General features: G+C 37.7%; 1 protein-coding gene across 1 annotated transcript in view; it reads left to right on the forward strand.

Annotated features, from left to right (window-relative positions):
- Positions 1–21,536, forward strand: part of LOC121083149 (ABI family member 3 binding protein) — a 163,873-nt gene that overhangs the window by 120,568 nt on the left and 21,769 nt on the right. Inside the window, exons 49-55 of the mRNA XM_040583185.1 lie at positions 776–841; positions 1,217–1,291; positions 6,802–6,897; positions 11,626–11,736; positions 14,473–14,556; positions 15,930–15,998; positions 16,895–17,107. Coding sequence (XP_040439119.1) covers positions 776–841; positions 1,217–1,291; positions 6,802–6,897; positions 11,626–11,736; positions 14,473–14,556; positions 15,930–15,998; positions 16,895–17,107 — 714 coding nt within the window. The remainder of the gene's footprint in view (positions 1–775; positions 842–1,216; positions 1,292–6,801; positions 6,898–11,625; positions 11,737–14,472; positions 14,557–15,929; positions 15,999–16,894; positions 17,108–21,536) is intronic.

Genomic DNA, 21,536 nt, shown 5'->3' on the forward strand with positions numbered 1-21,536 from the left:
AATACGTTCTTTCCTGCATAAGTATTTTCTCTGACACTTCAGAGAGCCTGGATTAAGTGTTGTGGGTAGAATGGTTATTAATATCAAATAGCTAGGTCTATTTATTTAAAAAATGAGTTATAGAGGTTGATAATTTGGCACAAGATAACAGTGACTACTGCTTATGCTTTCAGCTTGCAGTGTGATTCACATAGATTCTCTAACAACTGAAATATCAAAACTATTTGGCAAGGGAAAGGCAACAATAAGAAAAGGTTGAAGGCTTCTGATTTTAGCCTTGATAATGACAGTATGCTCCAGCAGCCCTACACAGTGTCTGCATTGAATGCTTCCAGTTGTTTTCTCTCCAGTATTTCAATGTTTCATGTTTTTAATCTGAATATTTGATTTGGGCGGTGTTCGGTTTGGTGTTTTATTTTGAGGTTTTTTGTTTGTTTGTTTGTTTTTTACAGAACCTAATTAAATGTCTTAAGGCCATGGATACCTTGCAGAGCTAACTCTGTATCTATATACAGTTGGGTAACTGGCTGTAAATATTTTATATCTTTTCCTAAACCTAAACATGAATGTAACTGGTCAGACTGCATGATGGAGTCATCTGACCACTAAAGAAACTACCATTCTCAGTGTGCATTTTGGATTGGAACTCATAGAATTCTCATATGTCCATTTTGCTGTATCACATTGGTGCATGGACCATTTTTCTGGCAAATTACACTGCACTATTGGTGTTCCTTTTACACATAGCATTTAAACTGAACCTTATTTCTTGTAGCACCTCATAAAACACGTCTCACTTCTGCAAGACCAAAGCCATCTGATAAATCACAGACCAGACCTGGTAATAATTGTTTATTCAGTTTGGGATGGGGAGGAGATAATGAATTAATTAATTTCACCTATTCTCAGTGGAATTTTAAGTGTTGCTGAAAAAAAGGGGTATTTTTCTTTGAATTAATTAGTCTAGAGGTAAAGCTTTTCCAAATCAGAAAAGAAAGAAACCAAAGCTGTGTGTATCATTGCAGCAAGTGTTACTTTTCCATCTCTAATGTGGAATTTTTGGCATCACGTAAAAGTCTGTTGGGTTTTCTTCTCATGGAACCTTTTTTTTTCTTTGGTTTCTTTTTTCCGTCTTTTTTCTTCTTTTATTCTTCTTTTTTCTCTTTTTTTTTTTTTTTCCTTTTTTCTTCTTTTTTCTTGTTAAACTCTTTCACAGCTCTTAGTAAAACCACACTAGCACCAGCTAGAACAAAAGCACCTGGACTGCCAAAGTGGATTGCACCAACAGCAGGTAGAGCTGCAGTTTTGGCATTTGTTTAAAATTACCAGTAGAAGACAGGCTTGTGACTTCTTCAAATCATCTTGAGCCCTGCAAAATATTTCATTGTACTTGATTATAGAAGTTAATTCCTCAGAATGCTGTGTGTAATTGCTGCTACTGGTCAAGTTATATAATTCCTGACTGTCAGTATGACTGATATTGACACTCAGTCAGTGTAAACTTGCAGATACAAAATTATGTGGCTACTGTTTACTGCTGTTTTCTAGATGATAGGTCCAGAATAATTGCTGGAAAACACTTTGCTGAAAAGGGTTACCCAATTGTTTAAGTTCAAGTCAGAAGGCTTGGTAAGAAAGCCTTAAAACCAGGTATCTTGCTAGCTACTAGCTATGCATGTGGTGTGTTCATGTCGGACCTGCTCACATTCCGACTATGTGCTGTTCAGGCTTGCATACTTCAGCACCAAGGAAGTTCTGAGTTGATGGATGATAGAGAAGGGTGAGAACTGTCACTTCAACTCACACATTCTTACACACCGAGATAACATACACCCCTAGCCACAAAGATTTACTCGAAATTTTGGTTTGGCTGGGGGAAGAATCATTTGTGATAAATCCTTTTTCAATTGTACCTTGTTTTTCCATCCAATCAAAATAATGTTGTCAGTGCTAATGGATAAAGAATCATTGTTTTAAAAATTTAATAAAGCATGAATTTATTATGTTACTACGAATACCTTTTTTAAAAAAAAATACAGCCATTATCTTTTTTAAAATAAATATAGCCATTGGTTAATTAAATACAGACTTTTAGGACTCTTCATCTATAACCCAAGTTTAAAATAATAAACAATTTAAATAAATAAATAATGCACATCTTCAAAGCAAACTTGGCTGTTCATCCACTGCTAACAGTGCTACTGTGTCCCATACTATTGCTCTGTGCTAGCCAGGTTAGGATAACCTGAGTAATATACCATCTGCTCTATGCATTCCTTTTTTTGTCTGTGTAATATTTCTCTGTACTGGGATTTCCAAAGTACCTTTGGCAATTGAATACCTGTTGTTGACTTTTTAGTATGATTTGAGCTATTTATGCCTGCACACAATTTTGAGAAGCCCACCATGTTTTTCGAAGTGGCAAAACCTCAAAAGAGATGGTTGTGTATTTAAAATGAATTAAAAATAGCCTGTTCAGAACATGGCATACTCTTCTGTATTACATACAGAGTGGATGCCTTCATTAGAGATCTGTGCTCTTTGACTCATTATAGTCCTTCTGGCAGGTGAAATGAGCCCATCAAATTCCAGGACTATCAGAGACAGACAGTATTAAATGACCAGTGGCAGTAGTTGCGGGTCAGGAAGTTTTGTTCTTCAGTTGTGTTGGCAGTATCCTTGTGAGCGAGCTGCCTAATGTCTGATTTCCAAAACAGGCAGAATACACACAGGTCTCCAGGAGTAAGTGGCTTTTGAAATCACATTCTGAAATTATGCATAAATACACAATTATGTTAGACAGTATGTTAAGCTTTTCCCTTCTCTCATATAGCAGTAACCTTGGCTGAGGTATCTGTAGATTAAACAGAAGAAAAAAAAAATGCCTGGTAAGGAAATCAGCAGTATAAGCATAATAGTAGATAATAGTAGACATGTAAATTGTTACATGCAGTTTGTTGTGCTTAACACTGTTTTAGGTGACTGACAAAGTATTGTTTCAAGCAATCTTATTTTAAATACTCCTGTTGGAGTGCCCGATAGTTGTCATTATTTCCATGTCTTTATAGTAGTTCCAGTTGCCAGGAAGATCTAGAGCTTTGGTGTGGTAGATGATATCAAAAATCATCACAAGTCTATTACCTTGCTGCACGTGCTATGTGTACTCACAGGTGAATAAGTACCTTCTTTTAGAATTCTTCCGGAAAACAGTACTTCTAGTAGTATTTTCCATTGCTCAGTTACAGAAGTCTTTCTTCTTTAAGTTATAGAACCATCCTGAATATGTGTGTTACCTAGATTTTGTGTCCTGCCAAATGAGCCCTTATAAACTAAACCTGGCGTCCACAGCACTAAGGAAGAGCTGGTATTTACTGCCTGCTGTCCGTTCTTTGTGCCCCCAACCCTGCTGATGTAGCAACTCATTGGTATCTTTCTGAGTCTGCACCTCTCTGCTCAGAAGTGTAGAGAAATCACCAGTGAGTTTGGTACATTCGTGACAGGTTGAAAGAGGACTGCAGCTTTTCACAACTTTTCAGTCTGTACCTTCGTTGATGACCAGTAAGTAAAATCCCAAGTGTTCTGTAAAGCAGGTATGTCACATTGTTGTGACATATGCAAATGCAGTGTCTGAACCTGCCAGGATGTCTGTGCTTACAAAAACAATTTTGCACAAGCGAGTTCAGGTAATCAATTGAAGAAATCTTCCGTATCTCTCCCAAGCAATGTGCAATAACATATTGCAAAGAGAACTCCTAAGTCTGCAGAAAAGACTTAGAAAAGATAAATCTGAATCTTCCCAGATAAGCGAAATCAAAACGTTTCTTTTCAGGAGGTGACATCTTAGAGAAATGATAATACTTCAAGGTATCCGGATGATTTTGGGGGTTGGGGAAGTTTATATCTGCCGTTATGAAAATGATCTGTTGTTTTCTGTAGTTAGCTTACCAGAATCCTTAATTTCTGATCTAAGCTGATCAGAATCCTTAATTGGACTGTAAGGAACAGTATGTTTTCAGGCTTACCTTTAGATGTTACATATTTTTTTCTTTATCTGAAGAAGAGCACATTTACTGAAGAGCCATGGGCACTCTGTTGTTTGAAGACCAGTATGGATCTTCTAATTCCTTGCTGGGCTGGCACTGCTTTGGAATGTACTCCAGTTCTTCCTGACTATGCTCATTAGCCTCAGCGCAGAGATGTTTCACCCCGTGCAGTGTGCCCGGCAGCTGCACGCCCAGATGATAAGTAGTGGGATTTGGTTTTCCCAGCAGCAGCACGTGGGGTTGCAGCTGGTTTCCTGACAGGCTTCTCAGTCTCCTGGCTAACTGTGGTGCCAGGTGGTAAACTGGACTGGGGGAGAGAGGCAGGGATTACCTCCTCATGACTAACATTCCTTTTAGCCATTTTCTCTAGAATTTCATTTTATTGAGATGGCTTTTTGTATTTATCTTAGTGTTTATAACTTCTCTTAGTTGTGGTTTATTTTGGAGTTTGTTTTTTTTATTTAATCCTAACCATTTAAAAACTGCTCCTGATCTGTTAAGCTTCCAGACAACCTTCACCAAACAAACAGAGCAACATTTCCATTTCCCTTGTGAAAGAAAGCGGTCGTTGGCTTTCATTATACAATGGCCATTAATTTTGCCTTCTATTTTCTTTTTATTTTTGAAACTGTGGGCGTATAACCAAGTTCTAGAAAAGCTCAAGCGTTAAGGTATTTCAGTTTGTTTTATCAAGGGCTCTTTTTCCAGGTGTTCTCTTAAAATGGGCCACCCTTCTAAGGTATTCCTGCTATTAAAGATGCAGTGGTTAGTTTTAAGGTGTTCCAGGTCCCATTAATATTTCAAGGAAAAAAGATAGAAGTAAAAGAAGACACAAACACACATGCAAGTAATACATCTATTCTCAGTTCTGTTAAGTTTGGATGAACGTGGTAAGTCTAAATGCTTAAAATAAGTAAGTTATGTTAGCTAGCATAAGGCAAATGCTATGGTGATGCAAGCTCTTTGGTAGCCTTGTCTGAAAACACTAACATTTATGTAACTTTAAAGTGCATTGAAATATTCAAGAAGAAGACAAGGAGATTTTTGTCAACAGGGAGGTGGTGTGGTTTGATAAGCTTTTTCGCTGAAACTTTGACTTATTTTTCATTACTACTTTACTAATGGCAAAATAGCAGTGCAAGTTTCAGGGGAGCAGGAGTGGTGGTGGTAAAAAAAAATTACTACTTCCCTCTAGAATGTATACAATATTTCTTCATTCCTAGCTGATGTAACTCAGAAAAGATTGTGAATCTAAATTAGATTGTAAGGAGCAGAACAGAGGTAGGCTTTCCTGTAGACACTGTAAGATGCAAAATTAAATTAGACTTGTAACAGATACTTGGGTGATTTAGTATGATTTAGTCAATGTGCTGTATGTTTTGTTGATGTGTTTATTGTAAGATGAAGTTAAGAAACTAAATATACTCTGTGACCCATGGTGTACAAGAACATTTTTCTTTTTAAAGCTGATGCTGATCTTCTCATGCCTCTTCTTCCTTGAACACCATCCACAGGAAACATTGATTAGCACTTTGGCGCTTTGTGTATCTGAAGATGTAATTAACCACTTCAGTTACCTGAAGACAAATTGCAGTTATACAAAAGCACCTAGTGTGTTTAGAAATTTCAGTCACAAGGACCAGATGACCTGTGTCCTGTTCCCAGCTTACTGCAAGCCTCACTAATCTTAAGAAAATCATTTAATGTATCCATACTGTGCACTGTGGATGCCTAAGGTATGCCTAGCAAGAATGGCCAATTAGTGAAATAATTGAAAAATTATCTGCTTCATATTGTTAAAATACTATCTTAATCTCAAAGCAAACTGAGTACCAGATAATAAACCTATGAAATTTTTGGCTGGAGTGTTTAGATCATGTTGGACTAGAGTTGGAATTTCATAATTAATTCAATATTGAGAATTATTTTTTTTTTAGAATTTTAAAGTTTTTTTTAAAATACATTAACTTTCAAGGGGTTTTTATTGTGTCATGAAAACAAGTGATTTTTTTGTTTTTCCCATGATGAAATCGCAATGGATCTTCACACTCTACCATATATAGAACTTTTATAAAGTAAATATACTTGTTTCACATAGGGAAAGCATATTAATTTAACAGTCTAGCTGTCCTATAAATACCAGCATGTGAAGCAGTTGTTCTATACTAGGAGTAATTGTGTTGGTCTTTTTAATGCCATTTACTTCAGGGTTTTTTAAATGTGTTTATATAACTTTTAAGTAGGACTTTCTTTTATATACAAACTGAATTTTATGTACACTTTGCCTCCAGTATGCCAAATACGGTATATGTTTGGTTCAGAATTGCTCTAGCCGTTCAGTTTGGAGGATAACTGAGGATCATATTCTGGGGACAAAGACTTTGCCCTTTCCCAGAATTGATGGACATTGTATTCTGTCTATTGAAAAACTAGAATGTTCTCTGTACTCATCTTTCCACATATAATCTTGGTTTAACTCATCTGTTATCTCTTAATCTTATTAACTCTCTCTTTCAAAATACACTTTTCTCAAGGAAAGTTTAAAATTAAATTGCAGGCTCACTAGACCCAGATCACTTTCTACTTATTTGAATAGGAAGATAAAGGATATTACTAAGTTATCAGTAAAAACAAATGTGGGCCATATATGCTAGTTTAGCAATTAATGTTATCTAGAGTTTGAATGTATGCGATATACAAGTATTCCGTGACTTGGTGCTGCACTGTAGATACTTAGTTCATTTCCTTTGTTTCACAGATGATGTATATACACCTGAGGATATTGCCAGCCAAATTGGTGTGGATGTGGAAAAACCTTTGGAATATAGTGATACCTGGGAAAAGCCAATTTCTGGTAAGATTAATAAAAGAAGGCAGTATAGCAAATGTTAACAGTGATGAAAAATAAAAACACCATCTTTCCTGTACCTCCACTAAGAAGAGAAAATAATTCTTATTCATTCTTATCAATACACCTTCTCCTGGCTTCAGGATGCTACTAAAAGTGACAAAAGTGAGAATATTTTGTAGTCACTACTTAGTCACCAACATACGTCGTGCATTAAAAATGACCTCTACCAGTTTGTATCCTGATGGTCAAACAGCCACAATACTGTAAACACTGATTTTTTCATACTAATAGTTTCTACATAGCAAGGGAGAATACAGTGAATGATTTATCAGAAAGTTTTGTTGAATATCAGGATTGTTGGGAAAATTAGAACATTAGGCTTGAAGCAAAATAATGATGTGGAGTAAATAAGGTTACAAGGTTTTTTACGTGTGCTTTACCAGGCTTGTCAGTTTTACTTTTCTTGCAAGTGTTGCAGTCGTATTTTCAAATTTTTTTTCAATATTTTCAAAATATTTTTGCTGAAAAACAGCTCCCAAAATAAGCCTTCAAAAATAAACTTTGTGTATTTCACGTTTCTAGTCAGCTTTTTAGAAATTTTCAGTTTCAACTCAGAAGTTGTAGTATAGAGTGTGTTTGCATGCCACATGTGTACACACAAACATGTAAACACTTTACATATAGAGGATTTGTTTCATAAGCATGACCAAGAATGGAGCTTGTTTTAGCTGTGCTTTTTTTACTGTCAGAAAACCTGACTGAAAATAAAATCTTTTTGGTTTTACCCTTGCATTTACTATTCAGCTGCAGCTGCTCTTTTTAGTTACATTTTCCCTTGGAATCATGTTATTAGATTTAAAAACACAGATACAAAGATATGTCTCTAGTTTATAAACCGCTGTTTGCTCCTAATCCCTTCTGAATTTCCTTTGCACCTAATTTACCTGCACAGAGACAAGAGTCTATCTTGACAGCTCAGTTCTGATGTTTTATCTTTTTAAAGTTCATTCAATCTGAAGATTGTACTTTGTAAAGATTAAGTCCGGTGTGATATACTATTAGCAGTAGCTGGATTCAGACTGTAAGCTGAAAACAAGGATGGTGCTCTGCATTTTTAGTAGCTGAATGCCAGGCAGTGGTGTGTACTTAAGTAAATCCAGCTTGTGATTTGCAGAGACTGGAAGGTTATTTTGCACGTAGATTTGAAGGAACATCTGCATCTGCTTTTACTCATCCTATGACATTAGATGTTTAAAGTTAAGCTTTTAGAACTTTGAAGTAAACCAATACCTTGAACTGTAGTCATAAAAGACATTCGGGTATGACTGTAAAATTAGGTACTACTGTTTTGTAATTTTCTTGTATACTTCTGTGATCTCAGCTCTCTTCATGAGGCTTTACTATGTATATCAAAATTCAGAATAATAGAATCATAGGATGGTTTGATTTGAAAGGAACCCTTAAAGATCAAGTAGTTCTATCCCCCTGCCATGGGCAGGGACATCTTTCACTAGACCAGGTTGCTCAAAGCCCTGTCCAACCTGGCCTTGAACACTTCCAGAGAGGGGGAATCCACAGGTTCTCTGAGCAGCCTGCATCAGTGTCTCACCACCCTCACAGTAAAGAATTTCTTCCTTATCTAAATCTGTCCTCTTTCAGCTTAAAACTATTATCCCTTGTCGTTTCACTACAGGCCCTGGTAAAAAGTCTCTCTCCATTTCTCTTATAAGCTCCCTTTAAGTACTGAATATTGTAACAAGGTCTCCCTGGAGCCTTCTCCAGGCTGAACAACCCCAACTGTCTTGGCCTGTCTTCATAGGAGAGGTGCTCCAGCTCTCTGAGCATCTTCTGGACTCGCTCCAACAGGTTCCTGTCTGTCTTGTACTGCAGACTCCAGAACTGGGTGCAGTACTCCAGGTGAGGTCTTGGGAGAGCAGAATAGAGGGGCAGAATCCCCTCCCTCAACCTGCTGGAGGCACTTTGGAGGCAGCCCAGGATACCATTGGCTTTCTGGGCCGCAAGCAGACATTGCTGTCTTGTATCTAATTTTTCCTCTACCAATATCCCCAACTCCTTCTCTGCAGGGTTGTGCTGAATCCACCTGTCACCTATCCTGTACTGAGGCTGGTATTTGCCCTGACCCAGGTGCAGACCTTGCACTTGGCTTTGTTGAACTTAATGAGCTTTGCGTTGGCCCACTTCTCCAGCCTGTCAGGGTTCCTCTTGGTGGCGTCCCTTCCCTCAAGTGTATCAGCTGCACCATTCAGCTTGGTGACATCCGCAGATTTGCTGAGGGTGCACTCAATCCCACTCTCTGTGTCATCAGTAAAGATTTTGAATGGTACTGGTCCCAATACGGACCCCTGAGGGACACCAGTTGTTACTGATCCACGTTTGGACGTAGAACCATTGACAGCAAGTCTTTATATAGGGCTGCCTAGGCAATTCCTTTTCCATTGAATATTCCATCCATCAAAGCCATCTCTCCAATTTAGCCATAAGGTTGTTGCGTGGGACTGTGTCAGGCCTTGCAGAAGTCAAGATAGGTGACATCCGTTGCTCTTTCCTTAGCGACCAACGCAGTCACTCCATCGTAGAAGGCTGCCAGATTAGTCAGGCATGATTTGCCCCTGTGAAGCCATGCTGGCTGTCTCTAATCCCATCCCTGGCATCTGTATGCCTTGGCATAGCTTCCAGGAGGATCTTCCATGATCTTACCAGGCAAAGAAGTGAGGCTGATTAATCAGGTGTTGCTATAACTTAGCCAGTATTTGCTTTTAAATACATTTACTTTTTCTGAAAAAGTGTGTGTTAACTGAAAAAATTACATTTATGCTACTTATGAGAAATGAAAAAGATAGGTTAGCACACAAGAATTAAGCTTGATATGTTAAGAGTCTGTCCTAAGAGGCTGCACACCCTCCTTTTTCATGAAGAGTGACAGACTCAATGAAATATATTTGTGGTCCACAAAGAACTCCTGTGATTAAATAAATCCTAATAATTCACCATGCACAAAAATCTGTGCTATCACAAAATCCCTAAATACTATTGTGTGTCCTGTTTACAGGCTCAGTCTCCACACTGTTAATGAGATTTGGTAGCATCATAGACCATCACCCTAATAATAGTAGGTAATAGTAGTAATAGTAGAAGAGAAGAGTAGGGATTCTTGGTTTTCCAGAGTGCACTACAGTAGATTTGCCTTGACACAGTGCACTGAATGGGATGTTTTGACTCGCATGTAACTGTTGTGGTTGTGTTGTTCAGAAGATACAATGGAAATCATTGATGAGTCAATACTTGCATGTTTTTACTCTGTAAATATCTCGGACAATCCCATTCCCTAAACATGGGTAAGGGGGAAATGAGTCATGGATGCTACATGTAGTAATATCTAGGGTATGATGACTTATACATACAAAAATGTACTCTCCTTTTTCAGGTCCTTAGGCATATTTTTTCATCTCCATCTAGGGATTAAGAATGAATATGAAACCTACAAGTGCTATTTTCAAAACCATTACGTCTTCTTTAGTTAGATAGAACATTATTTCCTGTCTTGGTCTGAGGGATTTTTTAAAAAAATCTGTTTTATAAGTGACTGCAAAAGTCCAAAAGGAAAGGGGAGCAGAGAAAGATGGAGATGTTCCTGTTTGATTGTTGTATTTCTAAAAAGGCTTTCCCAAATGTGTCTTTGGATCTGCTCCCTTCTCACCCACAGTCACTCTATTTATAGGGTGAGTTAAGGTCTGATATGTAGGGCCCAAGGTACTCTGTATAGCCAGTAACTCAGTATCAGGCAACTTGCACATTTGTTGACATTGGCAGCATTATAAGAATTATATTACTCTTGAAGATTTTCCCTTGTTAAGTACAAAAAGTCTTTTGTTACATAAATGTGTTGCACATATCTGCTGGGTTTTTTTCTTAAGGAATGAAGTGCAAAGGTGAACAGTGGAACAAAAATCTTTTCCTTCGTCTTTCCTTTTCATAATAAAATCCTTTATAATTGCCTGGAAAATACAGTAAAATGTTTTGTGAGTATGAATTAAGAAGCTTAGGCTGTCCTTTCAGACTTCACTGTCGAAGGACCTTTACCAGATAAATTTACTAGGTATTGGCTGGAACTGCTCATTGCAACAACCTAGCTGGGTGCTTCAGGAGTTTCCAGCACAACAGCTGTCTCTAGCCATGTCAGCACATGGTGACTTTTTTTCATTTCTTACTTTTGAACGGCATAGAGTCATGTGTCCCTAATGATAATTTCCCTTTTGTTACATCTTTTGCTTTGAGCTGAGGGTGACCGGTGCATCAGTTAGAAAGTACAAAAGATTAGAAATTTTGTGGGTAGGATACTGAAGATGTTTCCAGGTACACTGGGAGAGTGTTTATCGTGGGAAGAAGTATCCTCTTGGCTGCCAAAAAATTACCGTTGACAGAAATGAGTAACTACACAGAAAATGAATCACTGAAAGACTCATACGAAATCCCAAGAGAGCTCCATTTTTTTCAGGTAAACTTGGTTTAAAACTCCATGGCACACACTTTCTGAAGAATTTAAGGCTGAAATACAGTTCATTTCAGCTCTTAAACTCACCTCTCAGCTTGTGATACTAAATCAGACATGAAACAGTGTTTGAGAAGTTAGAATATAACTTATAATGGGTTTCTGATTTTATGGAACTTGAGGTTAAATAACTAATAATGCTGTCTTGTAATGTCATTCAGTAACTACATCGCCTGGCCCTCAGCATCCTCCCATACCTCCTGCCAAGCCTACGCAAATGCGAAGAAAACCCCTGCCTCCAAACACCGTGACTGGAAAACCAGGGAGTCCAGGTATCTCGGCCTTTTCAGCATACGCGTTTTAGTGTGGGTAAGATAATACTGAACTGACTAGCAGCGCATAGGAGAATTTTACAGTATAGATATATTATATTTAATCTGTGATATCTATAGAAACTAGTCTTCTGGAACATACAGGCCTTGTGTCTTTTTGTCTTCATACATAAACTCCATTTTGCTTTTATTTTCCTAACCTAATTATCAAAATCATCCCTGGAAAGGAAGCTGAAAGCAAAATAGCATAATCCAAGTCATCCTTTAAGAAGATCAACCTTAAGAACATTTTGCATCTACTAATAGCATTTGCAGTTACTGAATGTGCATGTCAAATGGGAGATATTGAACATTATGCTTAAATGCATACTCCCAACTTATTATTTGTAAAGAAATTCTGTCCCGTGTATATGGAACATCCATTAGCCACTGCAAATAATGAGCTAATAGGCACCCAGAAAACTTAACTGCACTGGGAAGTAGAGCAAGCTGAGTTATTTCATGTGCAAAGGGTTTAGCTTCATTCCTGTGCTACAGTATCAGTGTCAGAGCACACAAAAACTTTCACATTTCCTATTTTATTTCAGTTTTATCCTGAAGCTGATAATTCAGTAACCTTATGTATCTTTTGTCTGTAGATTGTATGTAAGGATCCTTAGGCTAATGTTATTCCACGTACAGAAACTACCTCATTATGTTTAGCATCATGAAAAAAGCTTCCCTCTTGGTATTACTCTCTGTAGTCTGCTGGAAATACAAAGGTCTTGGCTCTGCTGTATTTTCTGTTGGCTTTTTTGGTTTGTTTTATTTGGGGCTTTGTGTGCTATTAAGGCAATAAAGACCTAAATAATTCTTCAGTATTTTGTGCAGCAGGTTAGAAGCAAGAATCTCCAAGCTGTATGAAACAAGCTGTATATTTACTCAATGGCAGAGCCAAGATTGAAATGTTGTGTCCATACTTGTGTTGGTTGGTGGTGTTTCCTTTGTAATAGCTACAACAGAATGTAAGACGTTGTCAGTCTTAAGCTGTAGCAAAAAAAATATGTTGACCTGATACATTTTCTTTTGCTTGTAATGAAGTCTAGGGTAATTTTCTCCGTTGTCTAATTAATTTACCACTGTTTTGAAATTTCACACTTTTTCCATACGCTAGAGGCCAGGTTGTGTGGTAGTCAGCAGTTAACCATACCTTCCTAGGCATTCAAGATGGAATAAATTGGTTAGATGATTTGGTTCTTCCTTGTGGGGCCAGTAGCAGATTTTCCTTTTTCTGTGTTTCCTAGTGTTTTATCCAGCTGAGTTTTAAACATCACAATTGAGTTTCTTCTGGTTCCCTGGAGAAACTGTTCCACAGTACTAACAGGAAAAATTTGCCTTGGTGTTCTTCTTGGATTTTCCCTTTCATAATTCTGTCCTGTTTCTCTTTCTCATTAACACTGTGATTAATTCCTTACTTGCATCTTTCTTACTTGTCCAGTGGATGAGTGTTATGGGGATGTTTCTATGCAGACATTTAAAGTCTCCTGAATAGAAAAAAAAGGAAAGAAGAGTGTTCCAGAACCTTTGTGAAACTGGACTTTAGTGAGAATCTTAATAAATTTCCACTTTATTAAAGAATTTAATGGAAAGTAGGGATTTTTGTTGTTTTAAATTTGGTTCACCTGAGTTCTGCCCTTAGTCATCATGTTCTTCTGTGTCATGTATGTGGGGAAGGTAACTATATTATACAGTTCTTGACTTCTGGAGGTTGATTCCAGTCATGGAGTGGTTATCTAGGAGTGTCTGCGTGTTGTGTGACTGGAGTTCTTGTCTTTTACAGCTATTTTGAAAGCAATCAAGACATCCCTCACCACGGATAGTTTGCCTCTTGGAAAACTTTTTTTTTTTAATTAGGTAGTAACAGCTGGGGCATAAAAGCAATGTCACATAATCTAAAATAATTTCTAAAATAGCTATTTCATTATGGGAGGTAATATTGTCTCTATCACTCAGTTTCTCTTCAATCTTATGGCGCCTACTACAGAATAGATCAATTCAAAAAGATAGCTTTTCCCTTGGGTCATGTAGCATTATAAATGTTGAAAAAGTTGGACTCTGGTTGCGTTCTTCTTACCTTCGTTTGAAGGGCATCTTCATTTCATTTAGTGGAAACTCCAGTACTGTTCTGTGGTTAAACTCTTAATGCAGACCATGGTTAAGGACCAAGTGTTGATTGTTGTACATGTTCCAGCTGCAGCCTTGCTAGTATAGATGCTGTATTGAGAGTAGAAATGAAAGGACCTTAACTATATTTGAAGGAAGAAACCAAGTTTCAGTTTCTGACTTCAGCTATTCTGTTTTACAACTCCTGAAGAAATGTACGCTTTTATTTGAGAAGCAGCAATGTCAATAATGGTCATTTGGCATCCTTTTACCAGCCCGTGTAGGATGGTTCTGTGCATTAAACCAGGCCATGGTCTAGCTGACTGAAGTCCTCCAATCTCCAAGTAGGAAAGAATTTTCTTACTGTGTTTCAGGAAAAGCTTATATTGGCAATAAGGACAACTTGGAACTTTCCTAAATCCCGCTGGAAGCTGTTGTATAAGTTTTGAGGGAATATCGTATTTTAAATGGAAGTACTTGCTTCATGAGGCAGTTGTCACAAATCTAAGTTCTGTTTAGAAAATCAGAAAGCTGTTTCACTTTTTTAAAGAGTGAATGCCTTGTTGTCACAATTTCCTCCTTCTGTCACTGTAGCTAAAACTGCTGGGCCAACAACACCTGTGAGGACAGGAACATCATACAAGACACCAACAGCTTTTGCAACTCCAGAGTATTATAGTAAGCATACTAAAAACAGTTCTGGTTTCTTTTTTTTTCTTTCCTTTTTTTCTCTTTTTTCATTAACACAAAGGTTTCCTTTTTTCTTTTGCTTCCCTTCCCTGAACTATATCAATGGATTTTATATTTAATATAGAAAGCATTCTGTCTGGGGTGATTCTGATGTCCTTTATGCCACTTTACGACTTCTCTAATTTGACTGAATTTATCTGTTTGTTTTCTGATAACATACCTTGGTAAATGAGAACATGACATCCCTTCCATCTTCCTAGAAATCAATGCGTGCTTAGTATGCTTTCAATACTATTCAGTGGCTACTTTAAATCTGTGAAAGGAGTAGAAAAGGCAATTTTTTCCTAAACATTTCTTTTTGCATGGTGATAAATTCAAATTATTTTTGATAGTGACTGATAGTTCTCAACATGGTGTTGATATCCTCCCAGCTATCTGATGAAACTGCCACAATTTAAATAGAAAAAAATTATTAAATAGAGCTGTCAGTTGGTAATTTGCCCTTTATAAAATTGGGAATTAACTACAACTTCAGACCTAAATCTCCTCAAAGTGGCATACAGGAATGGGTTTGGATGAGGGTGCACTTAGAATTTTTGGGCCAAAATATGCAGCTGTAGTTACATTGTCATAAATGATGCTGTTTCTGATTTGCCTAGATTTACAGTAATACTGAAATCCTTGATTCCTTATAATGTTCATGAACTCCCGGTGACCCTCAGTGCTCAGTAAAGCAAGCTGGGTGCTAAATTTATTGAAAAATGCTTGTGAATGCACTGTGTTTTGTCCGTTGAGGTTCGTTGTCGTATTTGCATCTAAGAGAAGATTCTGTTCGGTATAGTGTCTGTTTAATGCAACACTGGTGTCATGAATCCTGACTGCTTTAGCACATATTTGTCACCAGTGTATTTGCCTTCAATTTCCTTCAAAATTTGTAGAAGTTGTACTCTCTGGAGACAGAATTTGTTGCTATTTTTGGTTCATGTGTCAACATAATAGTGCTGTATATTCTATAAACGTGAAACAAGCTCCAAGCTAAACAGCCCATACAGTGCAAAAAGATCCTTTTAAAAAAGTCTAAAGAGCATTTTGCATATATTGGATTAATTGAATCCAGCAGCACTAATGAAGTCTGTTGTTTTGATTATGGCTATCTTTACACCAGCAGGTAAGTATGGGGTTTACCTAGCATCACAGCCAAAATTGAATCCTTAAAAGGAAAAGACAGATCTGGCAGCAAAGATCTACCATGGAAGAGCTTTACCACGATGTAAAATGCCAAACGAACAGGGAAAAGCTGCAGTTCTAACACTGAAACTTTTTATTTCTTGCAAATTAAATCATATCTGTATTTCCCCTAGTTGATGCAACTGTCTTCAGCTCAAGCCCTACATCAGAAACAGATTCTTCAGGCAAACCAAGGTACCAAGGTAGGATTTTAATAGTTGTGGTATTTTTATTTTGGGGGAATATATGACTACTGACCTATCTTGTATCAAAATTATCTTGTTTGGTTATTCGAAGGCCAAAACTGTTGATTCTGTTTCACTTCAGTGTCAGACGAAAGGGCTGTAGTGCAGACCACCAGCATATTCTTGACTAACTTTTACTTCTGCTTTCTTCTCTGCTACTACCTCCTAGTTTAAAGTCTTGCCCGCAAACGTGCTGTGGCTCTTCCTGTGTGCCACTGTATGTACGACTGCACACTGTGTGCGTTCCACCAAACCAAATGAAAGTCTTCCTGTGGGCCTGTAGCATTCCTGCAGAGGTAGTGCCCCGATACCAACGTGCCTTACCACTGAACAAGGTTACGATTTTGACAGCCACTTTAGAAACTGCAAGTTTAATGTTGGAATGACTCTGGACTGAACTTGTTACTCTTTCTGGTGAAACAAAGTGGTGATGGGCATTACATCTTTGTATTAGTATAGCACTCAAAAGCTGCAAATGGAATTGCAGTGTCATTTTACTATGTAAGGACTAAAGTTAATTGTTCTCTTTTATGACAGAAGTGAATCCTTTCAAGCAGTGTGTTTGAAACTAATACCGTCTAATAAACCACTAATACCTTCAGAGTGTTTTTTTCATCAGTGGTCCCAATGGGAAGAGGGTAAAGTCAGAGCAGATTCCATGTCTAACAACAATAAAAAAACCTAACAAGCAGCTTAATATTGAATATATGGGGCTTTTTCTTAAACATGTAAGTTTGACTTGTTCAGATTTTTACTTGCTGCCCTGAGATGGAAGTTGTGCACTAGGTGAAATGGCCTTGACATTTTGTAAAAACACTCTGTATTGAATAATGGCTCTTTCCTATTGCTCTTAGCCCCCCATGTTAAGTACATGAAGAAAGATGATGATGTGCCTTGCTCTATCACGAGCTCTCTTGAACATTTTCCTCAAGAAGAAGCTGGCAGCAGGGAAGAGCCTACTCGTCCTCCACAAAATCCTCCAACCAACCTCACAGTGGTGACTGTTGAAGGCTGTCCAACTTTCGTCATATTGGACTGGGAAAAACCAGACAATGACACTGTTACTGGTTGGTTTGATTTCTTTCCTCCATTGGGTCAGAATACAGTATTTTCAGTTTATTTTTACTTTCACAGTGGTTTTATGCCATTTGAAAACTAATTTAATCCCAAGGGAGTTTAAGACCCTGGTGCGTTTATTTTGTGCTACTGTCAATTCCAGTGTGAATAAAAAATCCCACTAGATTAGAAAGAGATTTTCACCAATATATCATTGGTGTCAGCAATGACACAAAAAATACTTAAGTATAACTCTGTATCTTCTCCTAATTTCTGGCTTCTCTCTGTACAGGATCTACTAAGATCTAGTCAAGAAGTTCAGCAATGCAACAGTAGTCTTTAGTATAATGATGCATTCATATAACGTAGTCATCTTTCTTGACTTGAGGATGTTGTTGGTCAGTGGGCTGGACACAACAAAACCTTACACCCATCTAGTAGGTCAGTAGAACTCTGCCAGCATAATACTTGCTGTACCCGCCACAGGATCACCAAGTTCACGATGTTACAAGAAGCTGTTTGGGGTTTTTTTCATTTCCAAAGGAAGGTTTTTGTATTGAGAATAAATCCTTATGAGTCATGCAGGAATCAATACACAGACAGGCAAGCATGCAAAATGAACACTCATAATTTTTCGTTGACTTCTGTATATCAAAACAAGCTTACCAAAATTGAACATTTAAATCAATTAAAAACTGAAAACTATGGTTCTTCTGTACTGTCAGGAAAATGGATTTTGTTTTTACCACGAACACAAAACTTTGATTTGCAAATTCACTGGCGCATCACAGCCATGACCTGTGTTTTGGCTGTGTTGCATTACAGGTGACGAGAACAGATAATACTTGAACTAAGACTTGATCATTAACTATTCACTTTAGCATGTAAGTGGGGTGTTTTCACATGTTCTATATGCATGTCGTGGGAGATTTCAGTGCAGGGGTATAATTAGGTGACTGTTACAAGCAAGGCCGCTCTTTTCCCCAAATCAGTCCTTCCTTGATTTTCTAAAAATAATTACTAGATGTAGCCCCTAATCTTTCTTGGTCTCCCCACCATTTTGAAAAATAATAAATTCAAAACCAAAGGGACACTTGAAACAAAAGGTAGCCTGCACCTTTTTCTTCTGGGAAAGAGGAAGAAAGTTAGCCCTTCTGCTGGATTGAAATGGGAATAAAAAGAGTCTGTAGGCTAATAAAAAGTACCAAAAAGAAAGAAAAATGGTTACTTGGCTTGCTTTCTAAAATGTGCTTCATCCTGGGAAGAAAAGGAAGTGTGAGTTTATTGCTAACCTCAGAATTAGGCTAAGGATAGGCTCTCTGTGAACACTCCCCATTCCAGGCGGTTCTGCAATGCTGCTTTCTGTTCCAGGAAGAGCTTTTTTTGTTGCTGTTGTCATTTGGAGGCCTCCTCCACAGACCAGTCCTTAGCTTGATTAGGTCAGATAACGTCATTTAGTCTGCATGTTTTCTTGGAAGTAGATCTGCTGTTTTCCTTGAGTATGCTAATGAACCCACTGCGGCACAACCATTTGTATTGCAAAAATAGAAAAATATTTCCACCACAGCTGGTAAAACTGTCAGCACACATCATCTAATGATGAGAATGAGGCCTAATTGCCTTCTGGCGCTATTTCCTTTCTTTCTCAATGCGTGTTGTGAAATACAGAGCAAGCAATGTTCGCTGTTTCTTCTGAGCTTTTAGGTGGGAACCCTTTCTCTGTTCAGTTGTAATCAGTGTTTGTAAAAGTTAACTTTCTATGAAGTTTCTTCTCTTCTGTAAGACTATTCAGTGATAATGGAGACATCTGGCATACCCTTCCCCATTCCAGAAAAGAAGATTCAGACCTTCTGAGGAGTATGTGACTAATACTCATTTTGCTTCACTGAGAGAAACTTCTTCAGTCTAGTTGTCTTCTATCTAAATATAGCGGCTTTCCCATAAATACCATCTTCATTTTTTTTACCCTCAACGTATAATACAAAATGTTTAAACTCTGTGGCTTACAAATATTCTCATTGAGCTTATCTCCTTCATCTTAACTTCAAAAAATTTCACAGTTCATGACTCATCCAAAGACACTTTTGAATTCAAGAGAAGGTGTTGAATTGCATTTTCTGAAAACAGTGATTACTTCATATTGGCACCAGTATGACTTGACTTGCTTAGACAGACTTATATCAAGTTCTCTGTCATCTCTTTTTATTTTTGTATTTTATACATGTTTTTTCAATCATCTGATTTAGGCATCACATTTTCTTTAATGCACTGTTTCAGATAGAACTGTGGAAACAGAAAAGGTAATTTGTTGAGCCATTTTTTTGAAACAGTTACTTTGCTTGACTTTTAGCAGTGTACAAGGGGTTTCATTGTATTGGGTATTCCTAAAAAAAGTTTTTACTTAGTAACGGAAAGGTCTGACAAATAATAACAAGAACAGCGATCAGGCTTACCTCCTTGTTTTCATAAAGGCCACAAATTCCAGGAACCAAGACCATTTTGCTGGTGCTCTGCTACTCCTGCTGTGTTGCCACAGAAATGTAGGGCAGTTTGTTGTCTTACACACCAAGACTTGTGCAGGTACTGGATGCACTCAGTAGTTGTTCATGTGTGTGTGCATGCACATGTTTGCACGCCCATTCGTGTGTGCTGCACTTGCTTTTCCAACTTGAATGAACTAAAAAGTTCACATCACATACTGACTTGGGGCTGGCAGAAGGCAGCAGGAATGAATTCCTGTAAATTACCTACTTGTTCTTTATCTGGATGTACCTAAGGCAGTGGGTATCCACTCTCTCTGCTGTGCTTCCTAATAAAAATGATTTCTCTAATGAGGCTTAATTAGGGCAAATAAGGGCTTTTGCACATCTTTTTTCTCCATGGTTCATTCAGCCCTTGGTGGCTATATAGGAAAAGGTCTTTGTTTCCCAAAAGGAAATGCACAGAGAGAAAACACAGATATTTTTTACACAAATACGTGGTAACTATCAATGCTAATGTTTTCGGTCATTGCGTTGGGGTCCCACTTGAAAAAATGATCAGTAGTAAAAGCTCTCTACGTAGTGGTTCCCCACCCCATCCCCATCTGAGACAGCCATTCCTGCAGGTCCATGGGTTTGTTTTTAATAGGCAGTGGTTGATCCTTTCATGTTCGCGGGTGGCTGCTGGGGGGAGGACTTCTGAACGTGGAAATTTAGAAATCTTCGGTATCGGCAGTAATTCCTTCCTTCATGCTGACTTTCTGGCATACTTTTAAACCTGTTTTAAAGGTTTACGTTGCTCTGTATATGCTCTAAATAACTGAGTCTCTTACAAGGTAAAGATAAAAAGATGTTGTGTAGAGGTCCCTTTTGAAACTCTTGCAGTCAACGTGACATTCACTTGTGCATACTTGTATATAATTGCTCTAGTTGAATTGCTGTGGTTTAGAAACTTGGAATTTTAGAACATAATTTTTTAGGGCTGCTCTGCACTTCCATTTAATTGCATTGTCTTACATAATTCACCACAGCAGTATTGATGGCTGCTCTTTGCATAGAAGACTGCAAAGGAAGCCATAGTTGAGGTCAAATCAGGTCAGTTTGTGTGTGTATGCTCATTTACGTACACATGTCCTGCATTTACTAGGAGTGAGGATCTGACAGTCCAGCAACAATTAAGAGGGTTTTTTTCCTTTTTAACACTGAATCTCATTGCAGGTGTGTTATCTTTCTGTGTTGAAACAAATGGGTCTCCTTGTATTGCGAACTAAAAAATTTAGGGAAAAAAAAGTCCTACAAGAACTTGAAAATTAGTAGTATTGTTAGAAAAAAAACCAGGAAAGTAAGTTGTTTTCTAGTAACTGTTGATAGATGGTCTTTATCCTCCTGGTATAATACCTGCGTTACTCATTGTGCTGTAGATCTAAATGCTCATTCCAAGTGTTCTTTGAAAACATTCTCCTTTGCTGGCTTACAGTTGGCAAGGCTGCACGTGGTATTATAGACGGGGTTTAGGAAGGGAAAAGGAAGGGGCTTGGGGAGGTTGTGAATTTCTTTGTGGAGAGAGGAAAATTAGCAGTATACTCAGTGTGTTTATTAGAAGAGGTTGTTATGAACCAGGACAGAGGTTGCCTGCTAGAGAGAGACTGTATCTTGAACAGGCCTATGACTAAAGCGGTTTCTTCTTCCCAAGCATCTGTTATTAATTCCCTGTTCAGAACATGGCTTGTGCTTGATGATGCATCACAGTGAGATGAAAAGAAGGTGGTGAGACTATAAATCACACAAATACAGAAATAAATTTTAGCAAAATTATTTCATTCTAAACTGGCACAATCCAAGTTAGTTGGCCAGTTTCCTTTGGAAATCTTAAAAATGTAGATCTCATTTTAAGTTAATCAAGGTTTAATCATTTAGAAACTGTACTTTCATCTTTGATACTTTTTCATTCAAACTGCAG

The sequence above is a fragment of the Falco naumanni genome, chromosome 2 (genome assembly GCF_017639655.2).
Source record: "Falco naumanni isolate bFalNau1 chromosome 2, bFalNau1.pat, whole genome shotgun sequence".
Taxonomy (NCBI): Eukaryota; Metazoa; Chordata; class Aves; order Falconiformes; family Falconidae; genus Falco; species Falco naumanni.